The following is a 24,370-nucleotide window of genomic DNA, read 5'->3' as shown; positions in this document are numbered from 1 at the left end:
AGATTCAGCCTAATCATATTGGACCTTTAACCAGTGCACTTGCCTGCAACCAGACATTCATGAAAAAGTCATTGCAAAGTTCTTTGAAGAAACTACAAAAAAATATCAAGTGATTTGTGTACAACATACATAATATTTTCGTATGCCACTTTTATGCATGAATGCCTCTCATAGCTGCCAAATGTACCCAGTTTTCATGGGTGGACAAATATTAGACCGTTTTTGCCTGGGAATTTCTGTCTTTGAACATTTATTTTTTTTCTTCAATAAATAAAACATTTTTCTACTTTGTTAATGCAATTCTTATCCACCCATTCTTGTTCTCTAAGTATTATCAATTAATATGTATTTTACAAATATACTTCAATTTTAAATAAGTGCATTATAATAAAGGTTTGTAAATGTGACCGGGTGGAATTGTATCCTCCAAATTCTGCCAAAACCGTGTGTGTGTGTGTGTGTGTGTGTGTGTGTGTGTGTGTGTGTGTGTGTGTGTGTGTATATGAGTGTATATGACACACTTAGATTATCATAATGATATTCCAGAAATTATTTTATGAATGTTTACTTATGGCTTCATAAAGAAATCCATTTATTGGTCTGTATCTATGTTGATACTGATATGCATTTATGAATATCATGTACATGTGTGACCCTAATTCTCTCGCAAATGACTGTCCTGTCTTTCGGCTCCCATGCCCTTCCATGCTTCTGGAGAGAGGTGCCTACACCCGCCTCTCACACTTTCTTCACTCCCATTACTCAGAACCGCCATCAGGGGGTGCTGAGGGCACAGCTGTCTGGGGCCCAGCCTCTCTAACAGTTCGGGTAGGGCCCAAGCCACTCATGCTGCCTTCGCTGTCTGTCTGCAAACTCTATTGAAAATATCTCTCTCAAGATGGCTGCCACCTCAGAGGAGACAGTTTTTAAAGATACTAGAGGAGGCCTATTTCTCTAGCATCCATAAGGGATATTGGGGACAGATTAGTAAGATGGGGTATGGACAGGTAAATATTTTCAACTGGGTGTGCTGGCTCCTCCCCTCTATGCCCCCTCCCACAGGCAGTTTAGAAAAAAGTGCCCTTGGGAGAGGATGCATACTTCTTCAATTTCATGTAAACTTTTACTTATTTTGGTATGCTGTTTGGCGAACAGCATACCTGCGCCATGAGAGTTGGGGGGAGAGACGGTCACCGGCCTCATGAGGTTCAGAGCCGCTTCTCCGCTGCAGGACCACCGTCCTGAGGGGCTGTTTGTTCAGCGGGGCACTGCGCCTTAGCTGCCGCAGTTTGCCGCACACCCCTAACAGAGCCTGAAGGTGATCGTTGTGGTGAGTACAAACCAGGGGCCCCCCGGTTCATTGTGCGGCAGAAGCATGGGTGAGGCGTACGGGTCCCTCCTGGGGGGGGGGGGGTCCGCGGGCGCCCCTGCGTGAGACAGGCTGGAGGTGTGTTGTACCAAGCATTTATGTGAGGCTACACAGCCTGTGGAGACATAGCCAGTATAAATCTTATTAGTAGCTCCGGTGCCATAGCGGGGGGTGGAGCCACATCAGAGCAGGCTCAGCGGCATTTTGGCGCCTTCCTCTGCATAAGCAGCAGCAGCCTCATACAGCTCCTCCAAACGGTCACAGGATCACTGGTAGAGGGGGAGAGCCGCTAATAGTGCACAGTTTACATTCCTCTGGGGAATTTTCTGTACAGCAGTATAACTGTTATATATTACTACATAAAACGCTGACAGTCTCACTGGTGCTGTACAGCGTTGAGTGTGCTGGTGTACTCTCATCTGTGTCTCCTCTCACATGCAATAGGGCAGGCTTGTATTGTATTCAGTCTGTGTTGTATGTGTATTGTTTTTATATTTCATTATGGTGAAACAGAAGTTATGCAGTGTATGTAATGCCAGATTCTCCCATATTTCATCGGGCTCCATATCCTGTGAGCAGTGTAGTCAGTCATCTCAAAATGCTGATAACAACATGGGGGAGAGTCCAGAGCCTTCCTGGCTGGGGGCTTTAAAAACTATGATGTTGGATATGTCTTCTCAGCTCACTGCCAATGCCAACAAAACACAAAAACTGCAGCAAGTAGTGGCTAGCCTAATTGCCAAGGCTGTTGCTTCCCACATCCCGATGTCTACTACAGGTGCACAAAAACATGCTTTACCTGCACTTTTATCAGATTCTGATAATGATGTACAGGTGGATGGGGATCCCATTAGTGGGGATTCTACCCCTACACAGGGTATCGAACCCCTCATATCGGCCATACGGGATGTGTTGAAGCTCCCCCTGGAGGACGCTACTAATCAGGAGTAATTTTTCCTCCCACAAGACAAACTGACAGTCACTTTTCCTGATTCCAAGGAATTGGATAATTTATTTTCTCTGACGTCCTAGTGGATGCTGGGAACTCCGTAAGGACCATGGGGAATAGACTGGCTCCGCAGGAGACTGGGCACTCTAAAAGAAAGATTAGGTACTATCTGGTGTGCCTGGAGCAGCGAAACATGTTAGGTTGAGACCTGTGTGGACCTTTGCTGACCAACACCATCATCATACCATTACCTACAGTCTGGACCTTGCCATCTGCTACATCCGTGAACCAGGACTCCTACAGGCACTGCCATTGCCTATTACAACTATAGGAGAATCCACCCATTGGAACACGGAGTTCCGAATGATCTGTGAACCAGGACCCCAATAATTGCCGCCGTTGCTATACGGACTTACACCTAAAGGGAGCTCCTTTTAAACAGGAACACAGACTCGGTAATCACATCCAATTGGATGAACAAATTCTATTTGGTCCTTATTCATGACTGTTGATATATTGGTTGTTAACAATCTGATGAGTGTACTATATTCTTGGCATCAGCAATAATAGAAATCTAAGTCCACCTGAAGTCAGTATTGAGACATATTTTAGATTGATAGTTTATACAACTGTTTAATGTCTGTATTTTACATTTTTAAAGTATTAAATATTTACATTTATTTTGGAAAAGATTGTGTCAAAAAGCGCTGTATATCCCTTTTCTTTTCCTCTTCTTGTTACCAAAGGGTTTGACTACCCCTTATATACTCAGCTGCTAGGAGAAGCACACTCATCACAGCGCCTGTATATATATACTTGTTATATATAATTTTCCACTATCTGGTGTGCACTGGCTCCTCCCTCTATGCCCCTCCTCCAGACCTCAGTTAGAATCTGTGCCCGGCCAGAGCTGGGTGCTCCTAGTGGGCTCTCCTGAGCTTGCTAGAAAGAAAGTATTTGTTAGGTTTTTTATTTTCAGTGAGATCTGCTGGCAACAGACTCACTGCTACATGGGACTGAGGGGAGAGAAGCAAACCTACCTGCTTGCAGCTAGCTTGTGCTTCTTAGGCTACTGGACACCATTAGCTCCAGAGGGTTCGAACACAGGGCCTGACCTCGATCGTCCGTTCCCGGAGCCGCGCCGCCGTCCCCCTTGCAGAGACAGAAGAAGGAGATGAAATCGGCGGCAGAAGACTCCGGTCTTCATTAAGGTAGCGCACAGCACTGCAGCTGTGCGCCATTGCTCCCACTGCACACCACACACTCCGGTCACTGAAGGGTGCAGGGCGCTGGGGGGGTGGGGGGGCGCCCTGGGCAGCAATAAGAATACCTTTTGGCAATATATACACATAATACAGTATGGAAAACTGTAGATGTGTAAAAAACCCCGCCATTAAGCTATACAAAACGCGGGAGAAGCCCGCCGCTGAGGGGGCGGGGCCTTCTTCCTCAGCACACCAGCGCCATTTTCTCTTCACAGCTCCGCTGGAAGGACACTCCCCAGGCTCTCCCCTGCAGTATCCTGTACAAGAAGGGTAAAAAAGAGAGGGGGGGTCACATAAATCTAGGCGCAAATAGGATGATAAGCAGCTATTGGGAAAAATCACTCATTATAGTGTAAATCCCTGTGTTATATAGCGCTGTGGTGTGTGCTGGCATACTCTCTCTCTGTCTCCCCAAAGGACTTTGTGGGGTCCTGTCTTCAGTCAGAGCATTCCCTATGTGTGTGCGGTGTGTCGGTACGGCTGTGTCGACATGTTTGATGAGGAGGGTTACGTGGAGGCGGAGCAAGGGCAGATAAGTGTGGTGTTGCCCCCGACGGGGCCGACACCGGATTGGATGGATATGTGGAAGGTCTTAACAGACAGTGTCAACTCCTTACATAAAAGGTTCGATGACGCAGCAGCCTTGGGACAGCCGGGAACTCAGCCCGCGCCTGCCCAGGCGTCTCAGAGGCCATCAGGGGCTCATAAACGCCCGCTAGCTCAGATGGTAGACACAGATATCGACACGGAGTCTGACTCCAGTGTAGATGAGGATGAGACAAATGCACAGTCTACTAAAGCCATCCGATTGCATGATTACTGCAATGAAAAATGTATTGCACATTTCTGATGTTAACCCGGTTACTACCAAGAAGGGTATTATGTTTGGGGAGAAAAAGCAGCCAGTGACTTTTCCCCCATCTGATGAATTAAATGAATTGTGTGAAGAAGCGTGGAGTTCCCCCGATAAGAAACTAGTGATTTCTAAGAGGTTACTGATGGCGTACCCTTTCCCGCCAACGGACAGGTTACGTTGGGAAACATCCCCTAGGGTGGACAAGGCGCTCACACGCTTATCAAAAAAAGGTGGCACTGCCGTCTCAGGATACGGCCGCCCTAAAGGAGCCTGCGGATAGAAAGCAGGAAGCTATCCTGAAGTCTGTGTATACACACTCAGGTACTATACTGAGACCTGCTATTGCTTCAGCATGGATGTGTAGTGCTGCAGCCGCATGGTCTGATACCCTGTCAGACAACATTGATTCCCTCGACAGGGATACTATTTTGCTAACCATAGAACATATAAAAGACGTCGTCTTATATATGCGGGATGCACAGAGGGACATTTGCCTGCTGGCATCTAGAATTAATGCTATGTCCATTTCTGCCAGGAGAGTATTATGGACTCGGCAGTGGACAGGTGATGCTGATTCTAAAAGAAACATGGAGGTTTTGCCTTATAAGGGTGAGGAATTGTTTGGGGACGGTCTCTCGGACCTCGTATCCACGGCAACAGCCGGGAAGTCAACTTTTTTACCTCAGGTTCCCTCACAGCCTAAGAAAGCACCGTATTATCATGTACAATCCTTTCGGCCTCAGAAAGGCAAGGGGATCAGAGGCGCATCCTTTCTGCCCAGAGGCAGGGGTAGAGGAAAGAAGCTGCACCAGGCAGCCAGTTCCCAGGAACAAAAATCCTCCCCCGCTTCCTCTAAGTCCACCGCATGACGCTGTGGCTCCACAGGCGGAGCCGGGTGCGGTGGGGGCGCGTCTCCGAAACTTCAGCAACCAGTGGGTTCGCTCACAAGTGGATCTCTGGGCTGTACAAATTGTATCTCAGGGATACAAGCTGGAGTTCGAGGCGACACCCCCTCGCCGTTACCTCAAATCAGCCGTGCCAGCTGCTCCCGGGGAAAGGGAGGTAGTACTGGCGGCAATTCACAAGCTGTACCTCCAGCAGGTGATAATCAAGGTTCCCCTCCTTCAACAGGGACGGGGTTACTATTCCACAATGTTTGTGGTACCGAAACCAGATGGTTCGGTGAGACCCATTCTGAATTTAAAATCCTTGAACACTTATATTAAGGAAGTTCAAGTTCAAAATGGAATCGCTCAGGGCGGTTATTGCAAGCCTGGAAGAGGGGGATTTTATGGTGTCGCTGGACATCAAGGATGCTTACTTGCATGTCCCCATTTACCCACCTCACCAGGAGTACCTCAGGTTTGTGGTACAGGATTGTCATTACCAATTCCAGACGTTGCCGTTTGGTCTGTCCACGGCACCGAGAGTATTTACCAAGGTAATGGCCGAAATGATGATACTCCTTCGGAAGAAGGGAGTTATAATTATCCCGTACTTGGACGATCTCCTTATAAAGGCGAGGTCCAGAGAGCAGTTGTTAGTCAGCGTAGCACTCTCTCGGGAAGTGTTGCAACAGCACGGCTGGATTCTGAATATCCCAAAGTCGCAGCTGATTCCTGCGACGCGTCTGCTTTTCCTGGGCATGATTCTGGACACAGAACAGAAGAAGGTGTTTCTCCCGGTGGAGAAGGCCCAGGAATTGTCCTCTCTGGTCAGGGACCTCCTGAAACCAAAACAGGTGTCGGTGCATCACTGCACGCGAGTCCTCGGAAAGATGGTGGCTTCTTACGAAGCAATTGCCTTCGGCAGGTTCCATGCAAGGATCTTTCAGTGGGATCTGTTAGACAAATGGTCCGGATCGCATCTTCAGATGCATCGGTTGATCACCCTGTCCCCAAGGGCCAGGGTGTCTCTGCTGTGGTGGCTGCAGAGTGCTCATCTTCTCGAGGGCCGCAGATTCGGCATACAGGACTGGGTCCTGGTGACCAAGGATGCAAGCCTCCGAGGATGGGGGGCAGTCACTCAGGGAAGGAACTTCCAATGACAGTGGTCAAGTCAGGAGACTTAACTACACATAAATATACTGGAACTAAGGGCCATTTACAACGCCCTGAGTCAAGCAGAGCCCCTGCTTCAAAACCAACCAGTTCTGATTCAATCAGACAACATCACGGCGGTCGCCCATGTAAACCGCCAGGGCGGCACAAGAAGCAGGATGGCGATGGCAGAAGCCACAAGGATTCTCCGATGGGTGGAGAATCACGTGCTAGCACTGTCAGCAGTGTTCATTCCGGGAGTGGACAACTGGGAAGCAGATTTCCTCAGCAGGCACGACCTCCACCCGGGAGAGTGGGGACTTCATAAGTCTTCACGCAGATTGTAAACCGTTGGGAACGGCCACAGGTGGACATGATGGCGTCCCGCCTCAACAAAAAGCTAAAAAAATATTGCGCCAGGTCAAGGGACCCTCAGGCGATAGCTGTGGACGCACTAGTGACACCGTGGGTGTACCAGTCGGTTTATGTGTTCCCTCCTCTTCCTCTCATACCCAAGGTACTGAGGATAGTAAGAAAGAGAGGAGTAAGAACTATACTCATCGTTCCGGATTGGCCAAGAAGAACTTGGTACCCAGAACTACAAGAAATGATCTCAGAGGACCCATGGCCTCTGCCTCTCAGACAGGACCTGTTACAGCAGGGGCCCTGTCTGTTCCAAGACTTACCGCGGCTGCGTTTGACGGCATGGCGGTTGAACGCCGGATCCTAACGGAAAAGGGCATTCCAGATGAAGTGATTCCTACGCTGATAAAAGCTAGGAAAGAAGTGACCGCAAATCATTATCACCGCATATGGCGGAAATATGTTGCCTAGTGTGAGGCCAGGAAAGCCCCAACAGAGGAATTCCAGCTGGGGCGATTTCTGCACTTCCTACAGTCAGGTGCGACTATGGGCCTAAAATTGGGTTCCATAAAGGTCCAGATTTCGGCCCTATCTATTTTCTTTCAAAAAGAACTGGCTTCACTGCCTGAAGTTCAGACGTTTGTTAAGGGAGTGCTGCATATTCAGCCCCCTTTTGTGCCTCCAGTGGCACCTTGGGATCTCAACGTGGTGTTGGATTTCCTAAAGTCTCAGTGGTTTGAGCCACTTAAAACCGTGGAATTTAAATATCTCACGTGGAAAGTGGTCATGTTGTTGGCCTTGGCTTCGGCCAGGCGTGTATCAGAATTGGCGGCTTTGTCATGTAAAAGCCCTTATCTGATTTTTCATATGGATAGGGCAGAATTGAGGACTCGTCCCCAGTTTCTCCCTAAGGTGGTATCAGCTTTTCATTTGAACCAACCTATTGTGGTGCCTGCGGCTACTAAAGACTTGGAGGCTTCCAAGTTGTTGGACGTAGTCAGGGCCCTGAAAATTTATGTTTCCAGGACAGCTGGCGTCAGAAAGACTGACTCGCTATTTATCCTGCATGCGCCCAACAAGTTGGGTGCACCTGCTTCAAAGCAGACTATTGCTCGCTGGATCTGTAGTACGATTCAGCTTGCACATTCTGCGGCTGGACTGCCGCATCCTAAATCAGTGAAAGCCCATTCCACGAGGAAGGTGGGCTCTTCTTGGGCGGCTGCCCGAGGGGTCTCGGCTTTACAACTTTGCCGAGCAGCTACTTGGTCGGGGTCAAACACATTTGCTAAATTCTACAAGTTTGACACCCTGGCTGAGGAGGACCTAGAGTTTGCCCATTCGGTGCTGCAGAGTCATCCGCGCTCTCCCGCCCGTTTGGGAGCTTTGGTATAATCCCCATGGTCCTTACGGAGTCCCAGCATCCACTTAGGACGTCAGAGAAAATAAGAATTTACTCACCGGTAATTCTATTTCTCGTAGTCCGTAGTGGATGCTGGGCGCCCATCCCAAGTGCGGATTGTCTGCAATACTTGTATATAGTTATTGTTTAACTAAAGGGTTAGTGTTGAGCCATCTGTTGAGAGGCTCAGTTGTTATCATACTGTTAACTGGGTATTGTATCACGAGTTATACGGTGTGGCTGGTATGAGTCTTACCCGGGATTCAAAATCCTTCCTTATTGTGTCAGCTCTTCCGGGCACAGTATCCTAACTGAAGTCTGGAGGAGGGTCATAGTGGGAGGAGCCAGTGCACACCAGTTAGTCTAAAGCTTTCTTTTAGTTGTGCCCAGTCTCCTGCGGAGCCGCTATTCCCCATGGTCCTTACGGAGTCCCAGCATCCACTACGGACTACGAGAAATAGAATTACCGGTGAGTAAATTCTTATTTTCTCATCCAGAGAGAGAGGTAGTGTGTGCTGCAATACAAAAGCTGTGTCAACAGCAAGTCATTGTCACGGTTCCCCCGTTACAACAGGGGAAAGGGTTTTATTCAACCCTGTTCGTGGTCCCGAAGCCGGATGGCTCGGTCAGACCGATTCTGAATTTAAAATCCCTCAACCTGTATTTAAAAAGATTCAAATTCAAGATGTAATCTCCAGTCTGGAGGGGGGGGATTTTATGGTGTCAGTCGACATAAAGGATGCATACCTACATGTCCCCATATATTCTCCTCATCAGGCGTTCCTGAGGTTCGCTGTTCAGGATTGTCACTATTAATTTCAGACGTTGCTGTTTGGTCTTTCCACGGCCCCGAGGATTTTCACCAAAGTAATGGCGGAAATGATGGTACTCCTGCGCAAGCAAGGGGTCACAATTATCCCATACTTGGACGATCTCCTGATAAAGGCGAGATCAAGGGAGCAGTTACTAAAAAGTGTTGCGCTCTCCCTAAAGGTGCTGCAACAACATGGATGGCTCCTAAATTTACCAAAGTCGCAGTTGATTCCGACAACTTGGCTGTCGTTTTTGGGCATGATTCTGGATACGGAACTGCAGAGGATCTTTCTCCCGTTGGAAAAGGCTCAGGAATTCCAGAACATGGGGGGTCATTCCGAGTTGTTAGCTCGGTAAAAATCTTCGCATCGCAGCGATTTTCCGCTTAATGCGCAATGTCCGCACTGCGGCTGCGCCAAGTAAATTTGCTATGCACTTCGGAATTTTACTCACGGCATTTTCATCGTTCTGGCGATCGTAATGTGATTGACAGGAAATGGGTGTTACTGGGCGGAAACAGGCCGTTTTATGGGCGTGTGGGAAAAAACGCTACCGTTTCCGGAAAAAACGCAGGAGTGGCTGGAGAAACGGGGGAGTGTCTGGGCGAACGCTGGGTGTGTTTGTGACGTCAAACCAGGAACGACAAGCAGTGAAATGATCGCAGATGCCGAGTAAGTCTGAAGCTACTCAGAAACTGCTACGAGGTGTGTAATCGCAATATTGCGAATACATCGTTCGCAATTTTAAGATGCTAAGATTCACTCCCAGTAGGCGGCGGCTTAGCATGAGCAAATCTGCTAAAATTCACTTGCGAGCGAACAACTCGGAATGACCCCCTTGGTCAGGGAACTTCTGAAACCGCCAAGAGTGTCGATTCATCACTGCACTCGAGTGCTGTGGGAAATGGTGGCAGCCTACGAGGCCATTCAGTTTGGCAGATTCTATGCAAGAACTTTTCAGTGGGACCTGCTGGACAAGTAGTCTGGGTCCCATCTGCACATGCACCGGAAGATAAGCCTGTCCCCCAGGGCCAGGGTTTCTCTCCTGTGGTGGCTCCAAAGTTCTCATCTTCTAGAGGGTCGCAGGTTCGGGATCCAGGATTGGGTTCTGGTGACCACGGACGCGAGTCTCCGAGGTTGGGGAGCAGTCACACAGGGAAAAAATTTCCAGGGAAAATGGTCAAGCCAGGAAGCTTGTCTGCACATAAACGTGCTGGAGTTAAGGGCCATCTACAACGGCCTTCGGCAAGTGGAACATCTTCTTCGCGACCTGCCCATCCTGATTCAGTCGGACAACATTACAGCCGTGGCGCACATAAACCGCCAGGGCGGAACAAAGAGCAGAGCGGCGATGGCGGAGGCCACCAAGATTCTTCGCTGGGCGGAAAACATGCAAGTGGTCTTCATTCCACGAGTGGACAACTGGGAAGCAGACTTCCTCAGCAGACACGATCTCCATCCAGGAGAGTGGGGTCTTCATCAAGAGGTCTTTGCAGAAGTGACAAGTCGTTGGGGACTTCCTCAAATAGACATGATGTCGTCTCGCCTCAACAAGAAGCTTCAGACATATTGTTCCAGGTCGAGGGACCCTCAAGCAATAGCAGTCGACGCACTGGTGACACCGTGGGTGTTTCAGTCGGTCTATGTGTTCCCTCCACTTCCACTCATCCCAAAGGTGATAAGGATCATAAGAAGAACAAGGGTTCAGGCGATACTCGTTGTTCCAGATTGGCCACGGAGGGCCTGGTATCCGGATCTTCAGGAATTACTCACAGTAGATCCCTGGCCTCTTCCTCTAAGAGAGGACCTGTTACAGCAGGGGCCGTGCGTGTTCCAGGACTTACCGCGGCATGGCGGTTGAACACCAAATCCTAGCTAGAAAGGGTATTCCCGGGGAAGTCATCTCCACTCTACTTAAAGCTAGAAAGGAGGTAACGGCGAAGCATTATCACCGTATTTGGAGAAAATGTGTGTCTTGGTGTGAATCCAAGAAGGCTCCTACGGAAGAATTTCAGCTGGGTCGTTTTCTCCACTTTTTGCAAGCAGGTGTGTATGCGGGCCTGAAGTTAGGCTCCATTAAAGTGCAGGTTTCGGCCTTATCGATTTTCTTTCAAAGGGAATTGGCCTCACTTCCAGAAGTACAGACTTTTGTGAAAGGTGTGCTGCACATTCAACCTCCCTTTGTGCACCAAGTGGCACTGTGGGACCTTAAAGTGGTGTTACAGTTCCTTACGTCACATTGGTTTGAACCTTTACAAAAGGTTGAGTTGAAATTTCTCACTTGGAAAGTAGTCATGCTATTGGCCTTGGCATCCGCAAGGCGGGTGTCCGAATTGGCGGCTTTGTCTCACAAAAGCCCATATCTGATTTTCCATGTGGATAGAGCGGAATTGAGAACTCGTCAACAATTTCTGCCTAAGGTGGTTTCGTCGTTTCACATGAACCAACCTATTGTGGTGCCTGTGGCTACTGAAGCCTTGGAGGATTCCAAGTCTCTTGATGTGGTCGGAGCTTTTAAAATTTATGTAGCCAGAACGGCTCGGGTTAGGAAAACAGAAGCGCTGTTTGTCCTGTATGTGCTTCTAAGCAGACTATTGCACGCTGGATCTGTAATACGATTCAGCAGGCTCATTCTACGGCTGGATTACCGTTACCGAAATCCGTGAAAGCCCATTCCACTAGGAAGGTGGGCTCATCTTGGGGGGCTGCCTGAGGCGTCTCGGCATTACAGCTTTGCCGAGCAGCTACTTGGTCGGGTTCAAACACTTTTGCAAAATTCTACAAGTTTGATACCCTGGCTGATGAGGACCTCATGTTTGCTCAATCGGTGCTGCACAGTCGTCCACACTCTCCCGCCCTGTCTGGAGCTTTGGTATAAACCCCATGGTCCTTTTGGAGTCCCCAGCATCCTCTAGGACGAAGGAGAAAATAGGATTTAATACCTACCGGTAAATCCTTTTCTCTTAGTTCGTAGAGGATGCTGGGCGCCCGCGACAGTGCAGACTCTATCTGCAGTAATTGGAAATAGTTATTGCTTATGTTACACAAAGGTTGTGTTTTGGTAAAGGTCAGCCTGTTGCTGATCTCTTTGGTTCACGCTGTTAACTGGTTTTAGTTAAATGCCATGTTGTACGGTGTGTTGTGGTGTGAGCTGGTATGTACCTCACCCTTAGTTTAAAAAAATCCTTTTCCTCGAAATGTCCGTCTCCTCTGGGCACAGTTCCTATAACTGAGGTCTGGAGGAGGGGCATAGAGGGTGGAGTCAGTTCACACCCATTTAAAGTCTTAAAGTGCCCATGTCTCCTTCGGATCCGTCTATACCCCATGGTCCTTTTGGAGTCCCCAGCATCCTCTACGGACTAGGAGAAAAGGATTTACTGGTAGGTACCAAAATCCTATTTTTATCTTCCTTGTATCCAATCCTGACTTGCGTCTAGTCCAACTTGGCCCGCCAAAATATATAAGGCTTCTTGTGATTTGTTACCAAATACTTACTATGAACATCACTATATAACAGAAGAAGAAAGTAAGTTGTTTACCAGGGTGAACTGGGGCTCAAACAATGTATATTTAAAAGTTTATAACTTTATTGGTATGCATTAAAATCTCATTATTTCATTGTTAAAATGGTGAACTATAAAATAAAGGATAGTGAAAAAGAAGAGAAAAAGTGTGTATAATAAAATTAAACAACATTAACTGCTATTTAGAACAGTAAAAGGTTAACAACATCTATCGCTATGTGTGTTTAGCAGCTCGCTTGAATTATTCTAAGTATGCAATGGGTTAAAAGTAAGCGCCGTAGGATGGGCATGGAGTAGCACTCATACTGTGCAGCTCTCCAGCCACTTCATCCTCTAATTACATCCTGTACCCCCCTCTGGGTCCAACTTTGCAGCCACCGACCTATGAGTGTCCCCTGCCTCCCCCTGGAGTGAATTTGTGCCTGCTGCCGTTGTTTCTGGAGGTCCGGGAGCTTAGGACGCCGGCGGGCCCTGATCCGTCCCGGTAGCTGCTGCCTCGTGCAGGGACCGGAAGTTCGGCTCTGCTCCTGTCTCGCTTGCCGCTCGCTGCGGCCGTCCGGAGCGCCGGGGGATTGAGAGTGCCGTGCTGCTTATCTGTGAGGTCCGGGGGGAGCCGCGGGTGGAGTTCCCTGAGCCGTCTCCTCTGCTGCGGGGACGCGCTGCCCGCGAAACCGGAAGTGCGGCTCCGCTGTCCGCCGCCGCCTGCACCAGCCTGTCGGGACACACTTGCGGGGCCTGTAATTATATGTGAGGCACCCCTACACCTGTGGGGGAAGTCTGGAGGAGTGTGGGATCCCCTGAATTTCGGCGGGGTAACTGCCTTGGCGGCCATTTTCTGGACTCCCTCTGCTATACTGGGACTCAGGTGCTGGGGATACTGGGATGCATATGACCCTCTCCCTCCTTCTATTTTAATCCTCAAGTGCCGGGAATCGATCTTATATGTCCTGCAGCTCTGGTTGGGAGTGATAATCCCTGCGCCCCTGCTGAAGTGGTTGGTCACTTTGCATTACATCCAGAGCTTGTGGCCCTGCTGGCTATTTATACATATCTATAGTTTGCCTGACGCCCGTTTGCTGGCTGGGGTGGGCACCCCCCGGTGGGCACCCCCCCTTTCTTTGCCTATATTTGCTTTGATACGTCCTGCGGACCGGGAGAACCAACACCGTGCTGTCCAAAATGGTGAAGGGTCGCAGACCGGCGTGGCGGCGGGAGCGATGGATAAGTTTGTTCGTGACCAGGGCCCCCAGCAGCGGAGAGGGGAGACTACAAGATCCGAGGCATCGCCCCCATCTCCTGCTTAGAGCTCCGTCTCCTCTGACCCTCCAGATGCTGCTCTGCAGAGAGTACTGGACGCGGTAACTGCCAGTGAAGTGCGTCTGGCTGATAAAATCGGGTAGGTGCAGTCCGACCTCTCCATTATTCATCAGGACCTCCAGCGGGTGAGAGAGAGTGGGAGAAGCGGAGACCCGTATTTCCAATATTGAAGATTCCGTCGGCCCGTTGGGTCGTCGCACTGATGCTTTGGAGTGTCAGATGAATGATGTGCGCAAAAAGCTCACGGACGTGGAGGGGCGTCTGCGGCGCAATAACGTCCGCTTCATTGGCCTGCCTGAGAAAGAAGAAGGCTCCGCTCCCGAAGAGTTTCTCGTAAAATGGCTCCGTGATTCTTTCGGATCTGAGGAATTCTCGCCTTATTTCACTGTTGAACGGGCCCATAGAGTTCCAATGCGCCCACTGCCGCCGGGGGCTCCACCCCGTACCTTTATTGCTAAGTTCCTTCGTGACCGGGACACAATTCTGAGGCTGGCTCGTACTAAGGGCCCTCTGAAATGGAATGGTTCGCCAATATCGGTATTTCCGGATTTTGCGGTGGATGTACAAAAAGATAGGGCTCAGTTTATACCTGTCAAGAGGAGACTCCGTGAACTTGACCTGCCGTATGCCATGCTATTCCCATCCAGACTGCGGGTAGTGGCGGATGGGGAAACAAAGTTTTTCACGACCCCTCGTGAGGCCATGGTGTGGCTGGACAGACGATTCCCGGCGAGACGTGCCCTTGCGGATTAGTGAATATCCGGCTGATCCTGGAAGCTGATTCTCTCCTGTTCTCCTTTTATGGCTACTTATTTTGTCTGTTTTAGATACATGTGTTAGATATTGCGAGGCGATAGGATGCGGGCCTGTTTGAGTGCTGTTAATGCTTCCTTTAGCCCCCGCTACATTGTTCTCGCAGTTCAGACAGGATATATGTATATTCTTTAAGTCAGCCATGATATACTTGGTATGCTCTTGTTTATGACTATACCTTGGGTTTTTGTTCTCTTTTCTTCCTGTTCTACTTTCGGTCTCTGTGTGGGAGGGGGGGGATTGCTAAATATTTGACCTGATATGGGTGGTTTTATGATATCCGAGTATGTTTTATTTTGGGTATTAGATGGACCTAGGGGGCGGGTCTTTATGATCCCCCCTCATTTGTTTTCGAGGGGGGAATGGTTGGTGGCTGGGAGCTACCTCCTAATTTTTCTGTTTCTTAGTTCTCTATTCCCGAGAGTCTTTACATTCTTGGCCCCGATTAAGGAGTGTTTGCACTGGTCGATGGTGCAACAAAGTTTGGTTTATTTTTATTTTTAGGTATGTACACTCAGTTCTGGGATCCAGGTATGCTGCATGTTGGGGGTGGTATACAGGGAGGGGGGTGGGGGGGGGTGTTGGGTTATATTTACTTTTTGAGCGGAAATGTATGTTGTGAAAGTACATGGTTTACTACTGTGCAATATAAGCAATGGTGTCTGGTCACTGAATCTGTACGTGGCGGGGCTGGCCGGCCGCGGGGTGATGCATCGATTATATCTTTGTTGTACTATGACTGGGATTAAGGTGTTATCGTGGAATGTGAGAGGCCTCAATGATAAAGTTAAGAGGTCTCTCGTACTCCGACAAATCAAACACTATGCCGCTGATATTGTCTGTCTTATGGAAACACACTTGGTGGGGAGTAAGATTCTCTCACTGAAGAGACCCTGGGTGGGTTGGGCATACCACTCTATGCACACGTCCGCCTCACGCGGGGTTTCGGTCCTTATTAAGCGGACCGTCCCTTTTGTAATGGAATCTATACAAACGGATCCTTGGGGAAGATATGTGTTTTTGAAATGTAGATTATTTTATGTTCCTGTCCTCCTGCTAGTGGTCTATGTGCCCCCTCCATACTCTCCCGATGTTCTTAAGAGGGTTGCTGGGTTCATGGCCTTATCCCCCGGGGTGTCTGTTATTTGCCTAGGGGACTTCAATAATGTACTAGATGTGGTAATGGATAGGCTCTCCATGTCTCCGTCTGCTGCATGTCCTGGGAGATCTGGTTTTGCAAATGTGGTGTCGGGGTTGGGCCTGGTCGATCCGTGGAGACTGAGACACCCTTCTCTTAAACAATACTCGTGTTTCTCACACTCTCACTCTTCGTTCTCTAGCATTGACCTGGCCCTCCTCTCGAGCGACATGGCTCCCCGCGTCAGTAATATTAGATATGAGACTAGGGGTATATCAGACCACTCCCCTTTGACCTTTAATTTGGACTTTAATTGCGATAGGGGCCAAGCTGTGTGGAAATTTAACCCATTTTGGCTTGTTCACATGGGGGACGGCTCTGATCTAGTGGCCGCATGGCGGGAGTTCTTTGAGCTGAATAGTGCCGACCAGGCTATCTCTAATTTATGGGACACATTTAAGGCCTTTCTACGGGGGAGTTTGATTAAACGGGTGTCTGATTTGAAATCCTTCTATAAGAGAAGGGAGGCTGAGTTGGAAGTCCGGAGTGTCGCTGCAGAGCTACAATACTTGCAAGATTCTTTGATCAGTTCCAGGTCAGCCTGGTTGTCGGCTCAGAGGGAATGGAGAGATTACCTAATGGAAAAGACTCAGCATAGACTCCTTTTTCATCCCATACCTTTTCCGCTAAAGGGGTCAGGCCGGGGACATACCTGGCCTCTTTGGCTCGGGGAGACAGACCTACTAGTGTAGTGTAGTGGTAGAGATTGTGAGCGCTGAAGGTGTTCACCTGACCCAGACTCCACAGATGACGGCTGAATTTGTATCCTTCTATAGTCGCTTGTATGAATCTAAATTGGATTGTACCTCATCGCAATTGAACGATTATTTGGACGGTGTCTGCTTCCCCACCCTATCCAGGGAGGCTTGTGACCTTTTGGAGGCGCCTATTTCCCCCGATGAAGTTAGGGCAGCGATTGAGGCCTCCCCTAGTGGTAAAGCCCCGGGCTTGGATGGAATAACCTCTGAGGTATATAAGCATAAATTGAGTTATATGGCCAGATTTTTACACAGGAGTCTCTCCCCCCGTCTATGGCAGAGGCAGTGATTGTGGTTCTCCCTAAACCTGACAAGGATCTTAAGAAAGTGGAGTCCTACCGTCCTATATCCCTCCTACCCACTGACATTAAAATTTTGGCTAAGGTGTTGGCTGGCAGATTAAATACAGTTATTTCCCACATTATACACCCGGATCAGACGGGATTTATGCCTAATAAATCGACCTCCATTAATCTCAGACGTCTGTTTACTCACCTACAAATCCCCCGGGCGGACCCTTCTTCCTCCATAATCGTTTCGTTGGATGCCGCTAAGGCTTTTGACTCTGTGGAGTGGGAGTATTTATGGGAAGTTATGCGTAGATTTGGTATTGGCCCGAAATTTATTAAATATGTTCGGCTGATGTACTCCTCTCAGTCGGCAAGGGTGGCGGTTAATGGTTTCGTATCTCACTCCTTTCCCTTATCTAGAGGCACGCGACAGGGTTGTCCCTTGTCCCCTACCCTGTTTGCTATGGCCATCGAACCCCTTGCATGTCTTCTGAGAGCAGATGCGGGTATCTATGGACTTAAAATGGGTGCTCGGGAGGACAGGGTGGCCCTATATGCTGACGACGTTTTGATGTTTGTGGACCGCTATGCTGAGTCTATGCCTAGGATCTTGGAAATTGTTGTTGGGTTCGGGCGATACTCTGGTCTCCTGATAAACTGGGAGAAATCCTTTATTATCCCACTTAAGGGCGAAGTCCCTGCCTCCCCGTTGGTGGTTCTTCCATTGAGGTGGGTGGAATCCTTCAAATATTTGGGTATTTGGGTGTCTAATGACCCTCAAAGATTCTCTTCTCTTAATATTACCCCTCAAATAATGTATCTCCGCGGCCGGGTGCAGACGTGGGGTAAGTTGCCTTTAACGGTCACGGGGAGGGTTAATATGGTTAAAATGGTCTTCCAGCCCAAACTTCTCTATGTCTTGCAGCAATCTCCTGTTTATATTCCACAGAAGGTTTTTAAACAAATAGACGGGTTGCTTTCCTCCTTGGTGTGGGCCAGTAAACGAGCACGTTTAAAACTAGATACCATGACCAGATCAAGAGAAATGGGGGGTTTGGCCCTCCCCAACTTCCGTTTCTACTATTACGCGGCGCAACTGACGCATATCTGGGAGTGGATTAATGACCTCGATGCCCTGGCTCTGCATTCACTGATGCTGCATCATGACTACCCGGGGGGCTCCCCACTACAGCTACTTCTCTGTGGTAGCGTTAAAATGTCCACATTACCGCTTATTAAGCAATCCCTTCTAATATGGAAAATGGTGCACTCTGTGATGCGGGGCCATGGCGTTGACCCTGACACCCCACTGGATAACATATATGGGTTACCGGAACTGTTTCATCTTCAGGTCCGAGAAGTTTGGGGAAGATGGGGAGTATCATCTTTGGGCCATTTATATAGTGATGTGATTCTTAACTCATTCCAACAACTTCAGCGCGCACACAACATTCCCTCAAGGTTCTTTTTTCAATTCCTACAGTTGAGACATGCGCTGGCAGCCCAGTTCCCAAATGGCCCTCCAGTCTTGGCTGACTCCCCGGTTAAATTAATGCTGCAAACGCTAGACTCGGGACATTTAGTCTCTAGGATATATGGTCGTACCCTGCAAATGCATCACAATGACCCTCTTACGGCTCTTCGGGGTAGATGGGAGTCAGATGTGGGTATGCTATCGGACGATGCATGGAATACTGCTATGGGAGCCCATCGGATCTCCACTTCCTCTGTTAGATACCAGCAAATACAACTATACATTCTACACAGGGTGTATATGACCCCGGTGAGGTTAGCGCATATCGGGGGTTCCCACAGCTCGCAATGCCCTAGATGTGGAGCCGTGGATGCAGATTTCTGGCACTTACTGTGGTTGTGCCCTGGCGTGTCTGTGTTTTGGACGGCTGTTATACGTATTCTGTGTGACACAGGTATTCCCTCCTTCGTATGTACTCCTGCGCTCTGTACACTGCTGATTGTGGACAAGGAAGTTTTAGATCCGCCTAGTAGGCGATATGTTATTAATTTATGCGCCTTAGCTAGGGTTTGTATTGCCCGGCTATGACTGGCCAGTGAGGCCCCGGCATCTAGGGCGTGGATAACCCTGGTCAACGAAACAATTGCGCATGAAAAATTTGTGTTTCTGGCTAGGAAGGTGGAGAGGAAATGGTCCACAATATGGGGTAGATGGATGGACTCTAAATATTACAAAGATAGGTAAAGACTAGACCTGTATTCTTCCTCGTGTATCAGTCTGGGATGTTGTGGGAGGGGGGCGCCCTCGCGGCCGGTCTTGCCTTGCTATGATATATGTAACATACTATGCCAATTCTGCTATGCTTATGAGTTTAAGGGAACTGTTATGCTTAGGATATGTTGAACTAGGACACCGTTGCTTTGTGATTATATGTTCTACGATAAATAATATCTATTAGATGCATTATAGGCTGCATACATGTACTGCTGTCTCTACACATGTTGGGTGTGGATAATGTATGTGAGTTGTTTGTGTGAAATGTTAAAGCAAAATTGAAAAACTTCAATAAAAAACATTGAATTTAAAAAAAAAAAAAGTAAGCGCCGTGAATTGGAATAAGTGGATAAATGTAATAAATATTAGTGTCAGTAAGTATCCACTGATACTAATATTTATTACATTTATCCACACTTACTCCAATTCACAGCGCTTACTTTTAACCCATTAGCTGTTATTTGTCGTTTTTTTAAGTCAATTCTGTGCAAGCACAGTGGCTATTAACTTTCACAAATTATCTTGTTACTCTTATATTCCACTAAGGTCACATGCCTATTACTGTTCTTCAGTTTGCATAAGATGATATATAATATGCTGTAAACTCACTGTGTTTCAGTAACAACTTCAGTGAGTGAGTATATACTAATCAGCTGTTTATTGCAGTCTACACTTTCATATTGCAGCTGTTGGTATTATACCATAGAGAATTTGATAAATCTTCTGTGTTATAGTGTCTCCACGTACCATCTGAGTGTGCTGCGCCTCTGGTCGCGCTAGCACCTCCGGATGCCTGTGAAGTCAGCTAGTGCTAAACAGTGAACGGACTGAGCTACTGGTGCTTACACAGACTGGCTCTAGGTGCTGCACACTCCTATTTATTACTCAGACATTGGCAACATTTTCCCTTATTAATAGGCAACATGCCTTGTCAAAGTCTTATCGGTGAAACAGCTGCTGGCTCTCTGTAACTGATGTCAATCGTTTATTATGTGATACAAAGTTATCTATGTTGCCTATTAATAAGGGAAATGTTGCAAAAAAATAACATGAACATTTCTCTTACGTCCTAGAGGATACTGGGGTTCCATTTAGTACCATGGGGTATAGACGGGTCCACAAGGAGCCATGTGCACTTTAAGAGCTTAATAGTGTGGGCTGGCTCCTCCCTATATGCCCCTCCTACCAGACTCAGTTTAGAAAATGTGCCCGGAGGAGCCGGTAACAGCTAGGGGAGGAATTTTCTTAGTTTTTTTTTTGTTTGTTATTTTACAGGAGGCTGTTTGGAAACAGTCTGCCTGCTTTGTGGGACTTAGGGGGGAGAATGGCCCAACTTCCTAAAGAGTTAATGGTCCCCTTGCTTTGCTGACAGGACTCTGAGCTCCTGAGGGAGTCATTCGTAAGCCCCACCATGGCGAGCGTACCCTCCCGCAGCACGCCGCCACCCCTAACAGAGCCAGAAGATATGAAGAGTGGTGAGTACAGCGCCGGCGTTCTGGTTGGCGGGTCGCCGGCCGGTATGGCGGCACAAGGGTAGGAGCGCAGCTCTGGATGCAGGCTACGCTCCAGGAGGCTCAGACAGCATATGTATGTGTGTGTGGACGCTGCTGAGGGGCGCGCTGAGCTACCACTGAACCGTACACTGGAATACAAGGTCTGACAGGGGTTCTAACCCGCTGTCAGACATAAATCACCTCATGCCAGTATAAAGAAAGTGCGGGAAGCCGCGTGCATTACGGCGGTGGGGCTTCACTCAGAGTGGACCCAGCGGCTCACCATCGCCATTTTCTCCCTGCAGATCTCTACTACAGGACGCTGACAGGGAAGCGCTGCCCCTCCAGACAACTCCAGCATACCTCTGCGGTACCAGGGGGTTATGGGAGGGGGGGGGGGGGGGGAGCAAGTAAATAGTACTGACTACCCTATTAAGGGTAGTTAGTCTGCTCCTGGCTTTTATTACTATATTAGCTATATAAGGCGCTGTGTGGCTGGTTTCCTCATACTCTGTGAATCTCTGAAGGACTCTGGGGAATTGTGTCTGACGTTTTCCTGTGTATGTGTGCATATATCTCGCATTACCATGTCAAAGGACTGTGTGTCTTGTACAGCGGAGTGTTTCTCTTCACCTGGAGAGTCTATACAATGTACTCAGAACAGTACACATTCTCAGGCTTCTGGGTCCGAACCCCATTGGGTGGACTCCATAAGGGAGATGATTTCAAATATTTATACCAAATTATCCCATACTGAGAAGGAGATGCAGTTTTTAAGAAAATCTGTGGAGGATCTGATGAATAAAGACTCAGCCCTCACAACTGCGCCTCTCCCCACCCACAAATCCACAAAAGCATACACTGGCCCAGATATTGTAGGCTGACACTGATGATGATGCCTCAGATACAGGGGACGGTGAGGTGGATCTGGATGGGGGTGACGCAGCTCTCGCCCAAGGGGTGCAAGCTATGATTGAGGCCATTAGGGACGTATTGCAAATCACAGAGAAGGTATGTGTTGAAGACGAGGAGTCTCTTGTTTTAATGTATAAAAAAAGAAATCCTCGGTTACTTTCCCTGCATCAAAGGAGTTAAACTCCTTATTTGAAGGAACCTGGGAAAATCCAGAGAAAAAATTCCAGATCCATAAAAGGTCACTCATTTCCTTCCCTTTCCCTCATGGGGAATAGGAAGAAGTGGGTAAACCCACCTATTGTGGATGCCTCTGTGTCTAGATTATCTAAAAAAAGATTGTTCTACCTGTCCCTGGCGCAGCCTCCTTAAAGGATACCGGCTGACTGCGAAAATTGAGACTACGCTCAAATCACTGTACACAGCTGCAGGCGTGGCCCAGAGACCCACTATTGCTTGTGCGTGGATCTCTAGTGCCCTTGTAAAGTGGTCAGGCACCCTAATTGATGATGTAGATTCTATGAATAGGAGTGAAATTGACTTGCTTTTGCGTCACATACAGGATTCTGCAAGCTTCATGGTGGAGGCCATGAAGGAAATTGGCCTGCTTAACGCACGGGTTACGGCTATGGCAGTTTCGGCACGCAGAGGACTGTGGCTACGCCATTGGACTGCGGATGCAGACTCCAGGAGAAGCGTGGAGAGCCTGCCCTTCACAGGTGAGGCCCTGTTAGGGGACGCACAAGATACGTGGATATCCAAGGCAACTGCGGGTAAGTCGACATGTCTTCCTTCCGCAGCTACACCAGCTAGGAAATCATATCCTGCACCTACACTGCAGTCCTTTTGGACCGCAAAGTTTAAAAACAAATCCAAATGTCCTTCCGCTTTCTTTAGAGGAGGTCGAGGGAAATCCAGAAAACCTGCAGCGGCAGGTTCCCGGGAACAGACCTCAGGTTCTGATTCCTCAAAACCTTCGGCATGACGGTGGACCACATTGCCTGAGAGTCAGGCAGGTGGGAGCAAGATTAAAAGATTTCTGTCACGTCTGGGCGATATCATGCCTAGACCCCTGGGTCAAAGATATAATTGCCCTGGGGTACAGACTGGAATTTCAAGAACTCCCACCTCACAGATTCTTCAAATTAGGCTTACCAGCCTCTCAGGAAGACAGTACAATCCTGCAGGAGGCTATTCAAAAATTGGTTCTGACACAGGTTATTGTTCCAGTTCCACCTCAACTACAGAACAAGGGTTATTACTCCAACCTGTTCGTGGTAACGAAACCGGATGGTTCGGTAAGACCGATATTAAACCTATAATCCTTGAACCCCTACTTTCTCATACGTCCTAGAGGATGCTGGGGTCACATCAAGAACCATGGGGTATAGACGGGATCCACAGGAGACATGGGCACTTTAAGACTTTCAAAGGAGTGTGAACTGGCTCCTCCCTCTATGCCCCTCCTCCAGACTCCAGTTTAGAATCTGTGCCCAGGCAGACTGGATGCACACTGAGGAGCTCTACTGAGTTTCTCTGAAAGACTTTAAGTTAGGTTTTTTATTTTCAGGGAGCACTGCTGGCAACAGTCTCCCTGCTTCGTGGGACTTAGGGGAGAGAAGTCAGACCTACTTCTGTGAGTTAAAGGATCTGCTTCTTTGGCTACAGGACACCATTAGCTCCTGAGGGTTTGGAACACTAGGTACGCCTAGGGGTTCATTCCCAGAGCCCGCCATCAACCCCCTTGCAGAGCAAGAAGTTAGAAGACAGGTGAGTAGAAGAAGATCAGAAGACTTCAGTGACGGCTTTGAGGTACCGCACAACGGGCGCGCTGCGCGCTATGCTACCACACACAATAGCACTACAGGGTGCAGGGCACGGGGGGGGCACCCTGGGCAGCATATAAACCTCCTATTTCCGACTGGCAACAGCGGACAGGGTGCACGGTCCGGACCCCCGCCAGTGGAAAAAAGTTTAAAAATAAGCGGGTCTGAAGCACGTCAGTAAGGGGGCGGGGCTTAGCCCTCACATAGTAACATAGTATCTGAGGTTGAAAAAAGACAATTGTCCATCGAGTTCAACCTATTTGTGGTCTCCTATGCATGATGATTTGACTAAAATTTCTGACTGATGCTGCTGTCAGCCGTTGCATTTTATCCCTATTTATAGTAACTATAATGCATGACTATGCACCATACCCCTGGATATCCTTATCCATTAGGAATTTATCTAACCCATTCTTAAAGGTGTTGACAGATTCCGCCATTACAACTCCCTCGTGGCAGGGAATTCCAAACACGTATTGTCCTTACCGTGAAAAAGCCTTTAAGACGTATTGTGCGGAATCTCCTCTACTCTAACCTGAGTGAGTGTCCACGAGTCCTCTGTGTTGATCTAACCAAAAACAGGTCCCGCGCAAGCTCTGTGTATTGTACCGGCGCCATTTCTCTTCACATGGCTGTAGGGACGCTGGTCCTTCCTCACACTGCTGTAACAAGTAACAGGGTGAAAACGGGGGAGAAGCACAGCGATTTTGGTGCATTATACTAGATTATAAAAACGCTGCAGGTCTGGGACATTATCTGTAGTGTTCAGACCGGGTTTTGGGCGCTGGGGTGTGAGCTGGCTATATCTCCCTCTGTGTCTCTCTGACAGGCTTTGCTGTAAGTCTGTCCCCTATAGGCCCAGTGTATCTGCGTGTGGTGGGTACACGTGTGTCGGCATGTCTGAGGCGGAGTGCTCCTCCCAGGAGAAGACTGTGTTGG

General features: G+C 48.5%; 1 protein-coding gene across 6 annotated transcripts in view; it reads left to right on the top strand.

Moving 5' to 3' along the window:
- The window catches only part of FANCE (FA complementation group E), a 222,615-nt gene that overhangs the window by 183,697 nt on the left and 14,548 nt on the right, over window positions 1-24,370 (top strand). For 5 of the 6 annotated variants that reach the window (XM_063954875.1, XM_063954885.1, XM_063954883.1 and 2 more), the window contains one exon: window positions 3-295. The exons of the other annotated variant lie outside the window; for it this stretch is intronic. In XM_063954875.1, coding sequence (XP_063810945.1) covers window positions 3-113 — 111 coding nt within the window. In that variant the 3' untranslated portion in view covers window positions 114-295. Of the gene's footprint in view, window positions 1-2; window positions 296-24,370 lie in introns of those variants that run through there. 6 annotated transcript variants of the gene reach the window in all.

This window comes from Pseudophryne corroboree, chromosome 2 (genome assembly GCF_028390025.1).
Source record: "Pseudophryne corroboree isolate aPseCor3 chromosome 2, aPseCor3.hap2, whole genome shotgun sequence".
Classification (NCBI taxonomy): Eukaryota; Metazoa; Chordata; class Amphibia; order Anura; family Myobatrachidae; genus Pseudophryne; species Pseudophryne corroboree.
This window is presented reverse-complemented; position numbering and strand designations above follow the sequence as displayed.